The sequence below is a fragment of the Oryctolagus cuniculus genome, chromosome 18 (assembly GCF_964237555.1).
Source record: "Oryctolagus cuniculus chromosome 18, mOryCun1.1, whole genome shotgun sequence".
Taxonomy (NCBI): Eukaryota; Metazoa; Chordata; class Mammalia; order Lagomorpha; family Leporidae; genus Oryctolagus; species Oryctolagus cuniculus.
The window spans coordinates 1,802,384-1,814,733 of record NC_091449.1 but is presented as its reverse complement, the minus strand read 5'-3'; the positions used below and the strand labels follow the sequence as shown (position 1 = coordinate 1,814,733).

Below are 12,350 nucleotides of genomic sequence, written 5' to 3'. Positions count from 1 at the left end.
CAGGAGCCAGGTGCTTCCTCCTGGTCTCTCATGCAAGTGCAGAGCCCAAGCACTTGGGCCATCCTCCACTGCCTCCGGGCCACAGCAGAGAGCTGGACTTGAAGAGGAGCATTCAGGTCAGAACCGGCACCCCAACCGGGAATAGAACGCGGGGTGCTGTCGTCTCAGGCAGAGGACTAGCCTAGTGAGCCATGGCGCCAGAGCTAGCTAGCCTTTTTTAGGCATTTTATGCTTTTTAAAGATATATTTATTTTATTTGAACTTCAGAGTTACAGAAAGGCAGAGGCACGGGGGGAGGGTGGGAGAGAGAGAGACAGGGAGAGATAGAGAGAGAGAGAGAGAGGGCTTCCATCCGCTGGTTCACTCCCCAGACAGCCCAGATTCGGGAGCTGGGCTGATCCAGAGACAGGCCCTCCTCAGCTGCTTCCCAAGGCCAGGGCAGCGAGCAGGATGGGAAGCAGAGCCCTGGCCTCAGCCCCTGCACCACAACACCCACCCCTGCAGGCATTTTAAATTCATTGCCCTAGGGGATAGCCACACCTAAAAGGGTGTTTCCTGGGCGGGGCTGCCAGGGGTGTATAAATGAAAGGCGCTGGCTGACTGCACATCAGAGTTCTCATCCACTCCCACAGCGAGGACAGCAGCTCTCCATGTCCACACCGTGAGTTTGCTTCGGCCTGTCAGTGGGCTGTTTGGTGTGTGGGGGTGCTTTGAGAAGGTCCCAGGGCGGGAGGCATTGTGGCATCTTTAGCTGGCCTTTGGGATACTGGTGTGCAGATGGAGCCCTGGCTACTCCACTTCCTCTCCTGCCTCCTGATATTGGTTTGGAAAGCAGCAGATGGTGGCCCAAGTATTTGGGTCCCTGTCCCCATGTGGGAGACCTGGCTGGAGTTCCAAGCTCTTCGTTTTGGCCTGGCCCAGCCTTGGCTGTTGTGGCCATTTGAGGAGTGAACGGGAGATGAAAGGTATCTCTTGGGTCTCCCTCTCTGTCATTCTGCCTTTCCAGTGAATTAATAAATCTTTTAAGGACATGGAAATGCATATAATGAAAACATGCATGGATTTTTTAAAAGTTTATACAAAACCTTATCCCTTTTTTTGTTTTCATTTTTGTTTCTTTCTGTTTGTTTTAAAACCTCATCTTCGATGGCTGGCACTGTGGCTCGCTAGGCTAATCCTCTGCCTGCAGCACATGTACCCCTGGTTCTAGTCCCGGTTGGGGTTCTGGATTCTGTCCCGGTTGCCCCTCTTCCAGGCCAGCTCTCTGCTGTGGCCCGGGAAGGCAGTGGAGGATGGCCCAAGTGCTTGGGTCCTGCACCCGCATGGGAGACCAGGTGGAAGCACCTGGCTCCTGGCTTCAGATCGGCGCATTGCACTGGCCGTAGCGACCATTTTGGGGGTGAACCAATGGAAGGAAAACCTTTCTCTCTGTCTCTCTCTCTCTCTCTCACTGTCTAACTCTGCCTGTCAAAAAATAATAAAATTTGTCTTTTCATTCCATTTTCTATGAGCTTTTTGAAGAGCACTCATAGGCACTCAGAGAATGTGAGACTACATTTATTTCCCTCGAAGGATAATCAGTTATTGTCTGAGGGGGTTTATCTTCCACCATTGATGGGGATGAATTATAAATTAGCAGGTCTTGATTCTGGGTTTTGCTTTTGGAATAGTTTTTAATTTTCTGTGACCTTGGATTCTGGCATCTCCAGAAGGGAACGTGCACTTAAAATGCAAATGATGGGGGGCCAGCCTTGTAGTGCAGGGCAATAAAGCTCTTCCTGTAACACTGGCATCCCATATGGGTGCTGGTTCAAGTCCTGGCCATTCTTAACACCAATCCAACAAGCAAACTGTAAACAACACATGATGAAGGCTACTCATCTTTTGGTATCATTTCGGGATGCAACTGGAGATTTCTAATCCTTATGATTCCCCCTTCCCTTAAATTTAAGATTCAGTGAGAAGAAACATCCCCTATGAAAAAACAAAGTCATTTCTCACAAGCACAGTGATAGGAGGATGAAATACAGGGCCTCTGGGTTCACACTGTGGTCGCTATGGGTACACAATGCAGGTGTTAGTATCTCTCAGAAAATTGAAGATGCATTAACTATTTGTTAAAGACTTACTTGTTTTTTATTTATTTTGAAAGAGTTACAGAGAGAGAGAGAGAGAGAGAGAGAGAGGAGGTCTTCCATTAGCTGGTTTACTCCCCAAATGGCTGTGACAGCCGGAGCTGAGCTGTATGGCTGTGTGAGAGCCATTCTTACCAGGGGAGGGAGAGATGTCTCCTCATTGTGGTTTGATTTGCATTTCCCTGATGGCTAGTGATCCTGAACATTTCTTCATGTGTCTGTTGGCCATTTGGATATCCTCTTTTGAAAATGTCAGTTTAAGCCCTTGGCCCACCTCTTAACTGGGTTGTGTGTTTTGTTGTGGTGCAGTTTTATGATCACAACAGTGCTGTTGTTGCAATCCCGTTTCACTTATGTGACACTAAGACCCAGGAAACTTGAGTTTCAAGCTTCCTGTTCCAAGAGCAGTAAATAAGAAACCAGTCTCTGACTTCTAGCAGCTGGAATGTATATTGTGTGATCATAGTGTATCCTCCTTGTTGCCTGTTTCTCAACAGAAAAAAACAACAACAAGAAGCAAACATGCTTAAAGTTCTAGGTCTTTCAAATAAATACATAAATTTTAAAATTCTAATTGTGGCAGAGCTCCAAAAATCTCCTCACCACCAAGACTGTGGCTGTATTAATCCAATCGATGTGATTGGGAAGGGCTGGATTTAGAAAGGTATTTGGAGGTAATCTCATTATCACACTGGATTTCCTCCTTGGTTTAATCAACTTTTAAGACATTTGAGCGCCAGGTGCCTGGGGTCACTAGGCTAATCCTGTCCCTGCAGCACTGGAACCCTGGGTTCTAGTCCCGGTTGGAGCGCCGGATTCTCTCTTGGTTGCTCCTCTTCCAGTCCAGCTCTCTGCTGTGGCGTGGAAGGCCATGGAGGATGGCACAAGAGCTTGGGCCCTACACCTGCATGGGAGACCAGGAGGAAGCACCTGGCTGCTGGCTTCGGATCAGCTCAGTGTGCTGGCTGTATTGGCAATTTGGGGGCTGAACCAACGGAAAAGGAAGACCTTTCTCTCTCTCTCTCTCTCTCTCTCTCTCTCTCTCTCTGTCTATATCAGCATGTCAAAAATAAAAAATGAAGAAAAATTAAGAAAAAAAGGAAGTTGTGAAAATTCATCAGGTGTATCTGAAAAAAATGTACAAAAAAAAGTCATTGGAGGGTGTTGCATTGCCATTTGCTTTCTTGTCTTTACAAACTTTTATTTATTTGACAGGCACAGTTACACAGAGAGGGAGAAACAGAGCTCCTCCATCCACTGGTTCTCTTCCCAGAGGGCCATGGGGGCCAGGGCTGGGGCAGGCTGAAGCCAGGAGCCCAGAGCCTCTTCCAGATCCCACCCGTGGTGTGGGTGCAGGAGCCCAAACACTTGGGCCATCTTTTTCTCCCTTCTCAGGCGCACCAGCAGGGAGCTAGATTGGAAGTGGAGCAGCTGGGTCTCAAAGTGGCACCCATAGAGGATGCTGGTGTTGCATGTGGTGGTTTAACCCACTATGCCAAAACACTAGCCTCTGCATTTGCTTTCTACCAGATAGTGAAATCAAACAACAGAAGATGTGGTTGGGAATCCACTGGTGATGACATAAAACTCACTTTTTGAGATTTCCTATTTTTCTTTCAGCAGCCTTGGCACTCAGGATTCTACTTGCAGTGTGGCCACAGACAACTCTCCAAAGAGTCAATTCCCTTGAATTCTGACTCAAGTGTCTTTAGCCGGAACTGAGAATGGACAACAGGTAATATCTTTTTTTCTGTAGTTTCCTTTGAATTTTTTTTTTCATTTGCTTTTTCTGACATCAGAATGTTGGAAAGACACAGACATTCTAGGCTGCTTAGAAAGACATAGGCAAATGGGTGAGGGGAGGGAGAAGAATTAAGAAAGTCATTTTAAATTTTCATTGCATTTGGAAGGCAGAGAGAGAGATCTTCCATCTACTGGTTCAGTCCTCAAATGCCTGCAACCATCAGGGCTGGGCCAGGCTAAAGCCAGGAGCCCAGAACTAGTGCACGTTTCCACACAGGTGGTAGAGTCCCAAATAATTGAACCTCATGTGCTACCTTGGAGGGTCTGCATTATGCTGTGTCTCTCTCTTCATGTTTCTCTTCGCCTACCCTCCTCAATTTTCATGAAAATCTCACCATCTTAATTCTGTTTTCATACTCCTTGCATGAAATGGCTGCTTGCATGCTCAGCATTTACTCAAGTCCCCACTGTAGCTACATTTCTATTAAAATGTCCGTGTGTCTTTTTCTTTAGGGTACATGCGTTGTATTTGTAAACAAAGAACATCCCCTCACAAAGTGCATGGTTTTGTGCAGACGTGGAACAAGAGGACTGGACCTAGTACGTTGAAAGAACCCATCACACAAACAGTGGAAAGGGAAAAGGATATTCAACTGATTTTCATGTTTCAAGGTGGAAAACCTATAGATAAGAGGATTTTCCCTAGACATTAATATTCTAGAATGTTTTAGACATTATGGAGAAAGACAAAATGGCCTGTATCTGACCTTCTGGAACAAAACCTGTGTCTTGGCAAACTCTCTCGCACACATACTGAACGGTTGCAGATCTTGCTGGACATCATTCGTCAGAACAAACATCAGTGGCCCATTAAATCGGAAAGTTATTGGGGTGTCATGGAGAGCATGAATGGGTACACAGAGCCTGACAAAACTCCATCTTCCAATGTATGTCGTGTGCCAAGTGCCGAGACCTTCACTACAGAAGAAGGAAGTGGAACAACGTTCCCCCAGCAGTTGCTGGGCAAATCGCCAATGCTTGCCAAACAAGGGTTACCAGAAAAGAAAGATAGGAAGAGAAAACCAACACTGTCGTCCAGTCTAGATACGAATGAAGGCTTCCTGGAAGAAAATGAGAGTGTGCCAAGCAAGAAATTCAAGAAAGATTCCTTGAAAGATCTAGCAAAGGATGGAAGTTCGAAACATGGACCTTCCCTCAGGACCACCTCTCCTGGAAATTCTCCCCTGGATGAGACTGTTCTTTCTCCTCAGAGTGTGTCTGACAAAAGTCTGCTATTGCCATCGGTACCAGAACGTGCCCAGGACGACCCACAACACGATCAAGACCAATTGTGCCTTGACTCTCACCCAGAGCAACTGCAGCAGGGCTTCCCCAATTTGGGAAACACCTGTTACATGAACTCAATTTTACAGTCACTCTATGCAATTCCATCATTTGCTGATGGCTTACTAGGACAAGGTATTCCATGGGAGAACATTCCTTCTGACGTGCTTATCATGCCTTTAAGTATGTTGCTTGCTTTGAAAGATATTTGTAATCTAGAGACTAGCCAAGACCTACTCAGAGATATTAAAAATGCTATCTCAGCTGTTGCAGAAATATTCTCGGGCAACATGCAGAACGATGCTCATGAATTCTTATGTCAGTGTTTAGACCAGCTGAAAGGCGATTTTGAAAAAGTAAACACCATTTGGAAAACGAGGAGGGAGGCTGGAGATGAAAATTCACCTCCAGAGTTGTTTGCTGGTGATGCTGCCACCAAAGTGTTTGTTTGTCCAGTTGCTTCCAATTTTGAATTTGAATTGCAGGACTACGTGATTTGCAAAGCCTGTGGTCAAGTTGTTGTCGTGATAGAGCCTGGTAATTGTATCTCCATCAACCTACACCCAAAACCAAAAGCATCTCCTTTGTCCCTTCAAAATTGTTTTGATCTTTTCTTTACAACAGAAGAATGTGAGCGCCTCTGTGAAATGTGTAACCACAAGAAGGCTGTGGTGATGCATAAATTTGGCAGGCTACCCAGAGTCTTCATTGTTCATCTGAAACGCTACAGTTTGAGTGACACTTACGCGCTAATGAAGGATGACCAACAAGTTCTTATTCCCAAATATTTGAGTTTATCCTCTAATTGCAATGAAGACACCAGACCACCACTTCCCTTGGATAGTAATGCACCTGTGTTGGACCCCGAAGTACTGAACCTCACCCAAGAGGTTAATTCTGAGAGAGTCAGCCCATGCACATCATCTGTGAAGCTGACCTGGCAATCCAGTGACTCTTCAGTTCTGCATGTTGCACCAGACGAAGATGCTGAACAAAACACACCTCAGAGAATTTGGCAAGCCAGGCCAAAGGAGCAGCAGCAGAGTGACCTAGCAAGTGGCTCAAATCTGGAGTCCAAACTGGGCAACGCAAGAGATAGGGAAGTCAGAGAAATGGAGATGCTGGCAGCTGCCTCAGTGATGGATCAGGGAGACATCTCTCTTCTTATGATCTGTGAAGATGAAAGTAATCCTATAAACAACCCAGACAGAGGACTTGAAGAAGTTTATTGTCAAGAGGAGCCTGAAAATCCAGAACCCAAGGACGATGAGAAAACCAGTACATTGGTAGAGTTAGATTTTGATCATGTTAGTGAGTCTTCAAAAGATCTTTGTGACTACGAAAAACACAAGATTTCAGAAGGATTGAGAGGCGTGGTTGAGCAGCTGCACGAATCTGTTACCAAAGACATCGTGGGCATGGAGAAAACCATATCTAAAGTCAAGGAACCAAAAGGAAGCATGCAAATGGGAGATGCTCTTCATTCTTACCGACTGATCAGCGTCATCAGCCACATAGGGAACTCCCCGTGTGCAGGCCATTACATCAGCGACGTGTATGACTTTCAGAAGCAGGCCTGGTTCACGTATAGTGATCTGAGGGTGGCAGAAATCCCAGAGGCCATGGTGCAGGAGGCAAGGCTTCACAGTGGGTACATCTTTTTTTACATGCACAATGACATTTTTGAGGCACTTGTGAGCAAGGCAGAGAAGTCCCAGCTAACCAGCCAACAGGAAGAGGTGTTCCTTCCAGGAGAATAAGAGGGCTCCTGAAGACACAAGGAGCTCAGGACAAAGATCAGGGGCTGGTCTTGTGGTGCGAATGCCAGGCTGGTGGAGTGGCACAGCTGCTTCAGCCACCCCTTGGGAAGCATGTAGCCTATCCTGGAGTGCCAGTTTGAGGTCCAATACCTCTGCTTCTGATCCAGCATTCTTACTAATGTGCCCGGGAAAGCAACAGAAGACGGCCTGCGTCCTTGAGCCTCTGCCACACATGTGGGAGACCACAGTGGAGTTCCTGGCTCCTGGCTTCAGCATGGCCCAGCCCTGGCTGTTGGGGCCTTTTGGGGAGTGAGCCAGTGGATGAAAGATCGCTCTCATTCTCTCTGTTGTGCCTTTTACATCAATAAATCGTCTTATATAAAATAAGATGGAAGATCCACAAGACTCATACATAACTCAGGCTAGGTTGCATGATTCTCTCCTACAAGATTAAAATGGCACTTGTCATGTTCTAATGCAGTCGTTTTCCAAGTGTTGCTGTGCAATCAATGTCACAGCAGCAAAGAGGATCTGATCAGAAATGACAATTTTGAGACCTCTCCAATCCAACTGACTCAGAAACTGCAAATGTGGACCAGAAATCTGATGGACATTATGATGCCCATGAACTTTTGAGAAGCACAATCATAGTGTGTAGAGTACCTAGGTTTTATTTTGCTGATGCTGCTGCTGGGGTGTGTGTGTGTGTGTCTGTGTGTGTGTCTGTGTGTGTGTCTGTGTGTGTGTGTGTGTGTGTATTTATTTAAAGGATTTTAATTATAATTTTAAGCTTCTTGAACTCACATATGTCTGTTTTGTAAGCTTATTGAAATAAATACCGAAACAATGCAAGTACCATTAACTGGCTTCCATGTGTGTTTGTAACTCCTCACTGGAACAATTTGCTACCTAGCAAGCAACTGTATTTCCATATCCTCCCAGGAGCTGCAAGGTAGAACTTCAGGCTTACATGAGCAATGCAGTTAATGATATGATGAGGACAGGCACTGTGGCTCAGTGGGTTAAGACACTGCTTGGGGTGTTTGCATCCCCTCTTGGAGTTCCCGGGATTGAATGCCACCTCTGCTTCTGAGTCAGCTTCCTGCTAATACACATTCTGGGAGACAGTAGATACTGGCTGCAGGACTTGGGTTCCTGCCACCCACGTAAGAGAACTGGATGGATGTCCTGCCTCCTGGCTTCAGCCTGGCCCAGCCTCAGCAGCAGTAGGCATCTGGGGAGTGAATCAATAGAAAGAGGATCAATCCATCTCTCTCCCTCCTTCCCTCCCTCCTCTCTTCCTTCCTCTAGTCCCTCGCACACATCACTTTACCTTTGGAATAAATAAATTAAAACTGCAAAAGTGGTTTTATAATTAAACACTATGTAAAATGGGGCCGGTGTTGTGGTACAGTAGGTTAAGCCACTGCCTGCAATGCTAGCATCCCATATACCTAGCTAGAGTTCTATCTGCTCCACTCCCAATCCAGCTCCCTGCAGATGTGCCTGGAAAAGCAGAAGATGCCCCAAGTGCTTAGGTCCCTGCTGCACATTGGGAAACCTGGGTGGAATTCCAGGCTCCTGACTTCAGCTCGGCCTAACCCCAACTCTTGTGGCCATTTGGGGAGTGAATCAGCAGAAAGAAGATCTTTCTGTCTTCCTCTGTCTCTCTGCCCCTGCACCCACCTGGAAGACTCAGATGAAGCTCCAGGCTTCAAACTGGCCCAGCTCCAGCCATTGTGGCCATTGGGGAATTAATCAGGAAGTGGAAGACCTCTCTCTGTCTCTTTCTCTCTCTCTCTGGACCCCTGTCTTTCAAATAACCTTTAAAAAAAAAGGAAGGGATGGAGGGAAAGAGGGAGGAAAGAAGGAGGAAATAGTGATGAGCAATCATTTTCTCTTGGTCACACTTCAGTTGGGTTCTTTGCGAACTCACTCATGTTTGGAACAGTACTTCTCAATGTTGGCATGGTTGATTGGTTAGTTCGTACTTTGGTGTAGTGGGCTGTCCTACTTAGTAAGATTTCTGACCTCAATCCACTAGAGATCAGTACAATCTAGTCATGCCATCAAACCCTGTTGAACATCTACCAGGGCTGCAATCACCCTGATTGATGGTTTCTTCCCCCATCACAGTACCCCACATATCATTGGGAGTGATTGAGCAGTACTTTTTACAAGAAGTATTCAAGTCAGTGGGCATGTTTTCAGGATCCACAGCTTTACAAAAGTTTAATCACCTGGAATGAAAGAACCGAGAATGGCCTTGTGAAGACTCAGTGACAAGTACCATTTATGAGGCAGTGCTTGTGGAGGTTTGAACTCTGATGTTCACGAACCTATCTGAAGCGTCATTTCTGCCCTACCCTGGTGTCCCAGAACCAAGGGGTGGAAGCCACTGTGACATTTCCCACTCTGATTCATTGGCAAAAATATTTACCCGCTACTCCTGTGAATGAGGGCTGATTGGTACAAGCACTAATATTCCAGAGACAAAAGCCTACATACACGCATGTAAGTGTTGCATTCTATGGAACAGACTCTGTGTCAGCCAGTCTGCCTTGATTCAGCTTTTCTGTGTTTAAAAAGTAAACAACTCATGTTGGAATCCTAACCTGTCAGTACTTCAGAATGCAACTGTATTTGGCGATAGGATTTTTATAGATATGATTAAATTAAAATGAGTTGGTTGCATTCCTTAATCCTATGTGATGGTATCCTTATAGGAAGAAGACATTTGGACACAGATACTAAAGGAAGATACCTTGAAGATACAGGAAGATGTCGAGACATCTGCCAGCCAGAAAGGCTTAAAACATCCTGCCCTCAGAGGGAACCAACCATGATGACACCTTGATCTTGGACCTCTAGAGTCAAGTGCTGTCGAATTAAATTTCTGTTGTGGCTGGCACTGTGGTATAGCAGGTGGAAGCTGCCTCCTCTGGTGCTGGCATCCCATATGGGCACCGGTTCTGCTCACAAGTGCTCCACTTCTGATCCAGCACTCTGCTATGACCTGGGAAAACAGTGAAGGATGGACCAAGTGCTTTGGCCCCTACCCCCACATGGGAGACCCAGAGGAGGCTCTTAGCTCCTGCCTTCGGATTGGTGAAACTCCAGCCATTGCGGGCATTTGGGGAGTGAACCAGTGGCTGCAAGAACTCTCTCTCTCTCTCTCTCTCTCTCTCTCTCTCTCTCTCCTTCTCTCTCTGTGTTCCTAAACTTTCAAATAGGTAAATGAATTTTAAAAAAAAAAAAAAGCTAATTTCTAGTGCTTAGGCCAGTCTGTGGCACAGTTGACCCTTGAACCATGAAGGAGTGAGGAATACTGACCCCCTTGTAGGAAAAAAACTGAGTAAAACTCTCGACTCCCCTTAAAAGCTAACTCCTAAATGCCTACTATTGGCAGGAAGCTTTACCAATAACATAAAGTATCAGCAAACTATGTATGTTATACATATTATATATGGTGAAAAATACGTAAGGATTGAGACATCATTTTTACTTGATGAGTTTATTAGGGAGACTAACTGCTCACATGTGGAAGATTAATGTTACAGGGCATTTCAGGTGGATCCTCACCACACTGGAGCCCACAGTAATAGCAACAAGATGTGGCTAAGAGATTACAGAAGCACCGTATGTGCAAGTTAATTTTATGCAGCTATAATTGAATACTGCACTTTTGTTTGCATTTCTCTTGACTGCGAATGGTGCCATCAACAGTCTGAGTTTTTGTGTGCATGTGTCTTGGCAAAGTTTTACAATAGATTTGGATATTCCATGGTAGTAAAGTACAAAGGAGATGATTATTACCTATACTTCTTGCACTCATGCACATACTTTGTAAAATGTATTTCTAAGTTCTGTGACTCATCTGGGAGCTTTTTCCAATCCCTGTGTAAGAAGAACCACAGAGTTCATACCTGTACTCTCACTACAAGCCTAGAAAACTACCACCACCTCCTTCTGCCAGAGCCAATGCAGGACTAATACACTGCTCGGTCGCTTTGACACGAGCAAGGTTATATGCCTGGTATGGGGGATATTCTGCACAGAGCAGCTCTGGACAGGCACAGCTGTGACAGCACAATGTCTCCAGTAATAAAGATCGGGTCTTTCCTCAAGGTAAACTGCACTTGCCTTCTAGAAACATGGGCACAGGGAAAGGAAGCATGATATGAACAGTTAAAGAAGCCATGGAGACCAACAGTGCTCTCCCACACATGTTCCTATTGACACATGGAGGTCTGGCACATACAAAGGTGTTTAAAAAGTTCACGGAGGGGCCGGCACTGTGCCTAGTGCCGGCGTCGCATGTGGGTGCCAGTTCGAGTCCAGGCTGCTCCACTTCTGATCCAGCTCTCTGCTATGCACTGGGACAACTGTGGAAGATGGTCCAAGTTCTTGGGTTCCTGTACCTTGTGGGAGAGCTGGAAGAAGCTCCAGGCTTCGGGTTGGCACAGCTCTGGCTGTTTTGGCCAATTGGGGAGTGAGCCAGCAGATGGAAGACACCTCTCTCTCTGAATCTCCTTCTCTCTCTTTGCAACTCTGACTTTCAAGTAAATAAATATATCTTTAAAAAAAAAAGTTCAAGCAGGACCTGGCACTGTGGCAAAACAGGTAAAACCACTGAACCACTGACTGCAGTACTGGTATCCCATAAGGGCTCTGGTTTGAGTCCCAGCTGCTTTACTTCCAATCCAGCTCTTTTCTATGGCCTGGGAAAGCAGTGGAACATGGCCCAAATCCTTGGGTCGCTGCACCCACGTGGGAGACCCAGAAGAAGAAGCTCCAGGCTCCGGGCTTCGTTCTTGGGACTGGCCCAGTTCCTGCCATTGCAGCCCTTTGGGGAGTCAAAGATTCATATTTTCTCTCTCTCTCTCGCTTTCTCTCTCTCCCTTTCTCTCTCTCCTTCCTGTAACTGCCTTTCAAATAAGTAAATCTTTTTCTTTTTTTATTTTTATTTTTTGACAGGCAGAGTGGACAGTAAGAGAGAGAGACGGAGAGAAAGGTCTTCCTTTTGCCGTTGGTTCACCCTCCAATGGCCGCCACAGCCAGCGCGATGAGACCATTGCATTGTGCTGATCCGAAGCCAGGAGCCAGGTGCCTCTCCTGGTCTCCCATGCAGGTGCAGGGCCCAAGGACCTGAGCCATCCTCCACTGCACTCCCGGGCCACAGCAGAGAGCTGGCCTGGAAGAGGGGCAACTGGGACAGAATCCGGTGCCCCGACCGGGACTAGAACCTGGTGTGCCGGGGCCACAGGCCGAGGATTAGCCTATTGAGCTGTGGCACCGGCCTCAAATAAGTAAATCTTTAAAAACACAAAAACACCTAGTCATATTGCCTCTATTTTATAGCCCTGGA

At 46.3% G+C, this 12,350-nt stretch overlaps 1 protein-coding gene across 1 annotated transcript; it reads left to right on the top strand.

Annotated features, from left to right (window-relative positions):
* Window positions 1–4,774: 4,774 nt before the first annotated feature.
* LOC127486157 (ubiquitin carboxyl-terminal hydrolase 29-like) lies at window positions 4,775–6,982 on the top strand. Its single transcript, XM_070063326.1, has one exon. It carries the CDS (start codon window positions 4,775–4,777, stop codon window positions 6,980–6,982), a length of 2,208 nt encoding a protein of 735 aa, XP_069919427.1.
* Window positions 6,983–12,350: the final 5,368 nt, after the last annotated feature.

Excerpts from the sequence above, each read along its gene's own strand:
- LOC127486157 (XM_070063326.1), top strand. The coding sequence starts at position 4,775 with ATGGAGAGCATGAATGGGTACACAGAGCCTGACAAAACTCCATCTTCC.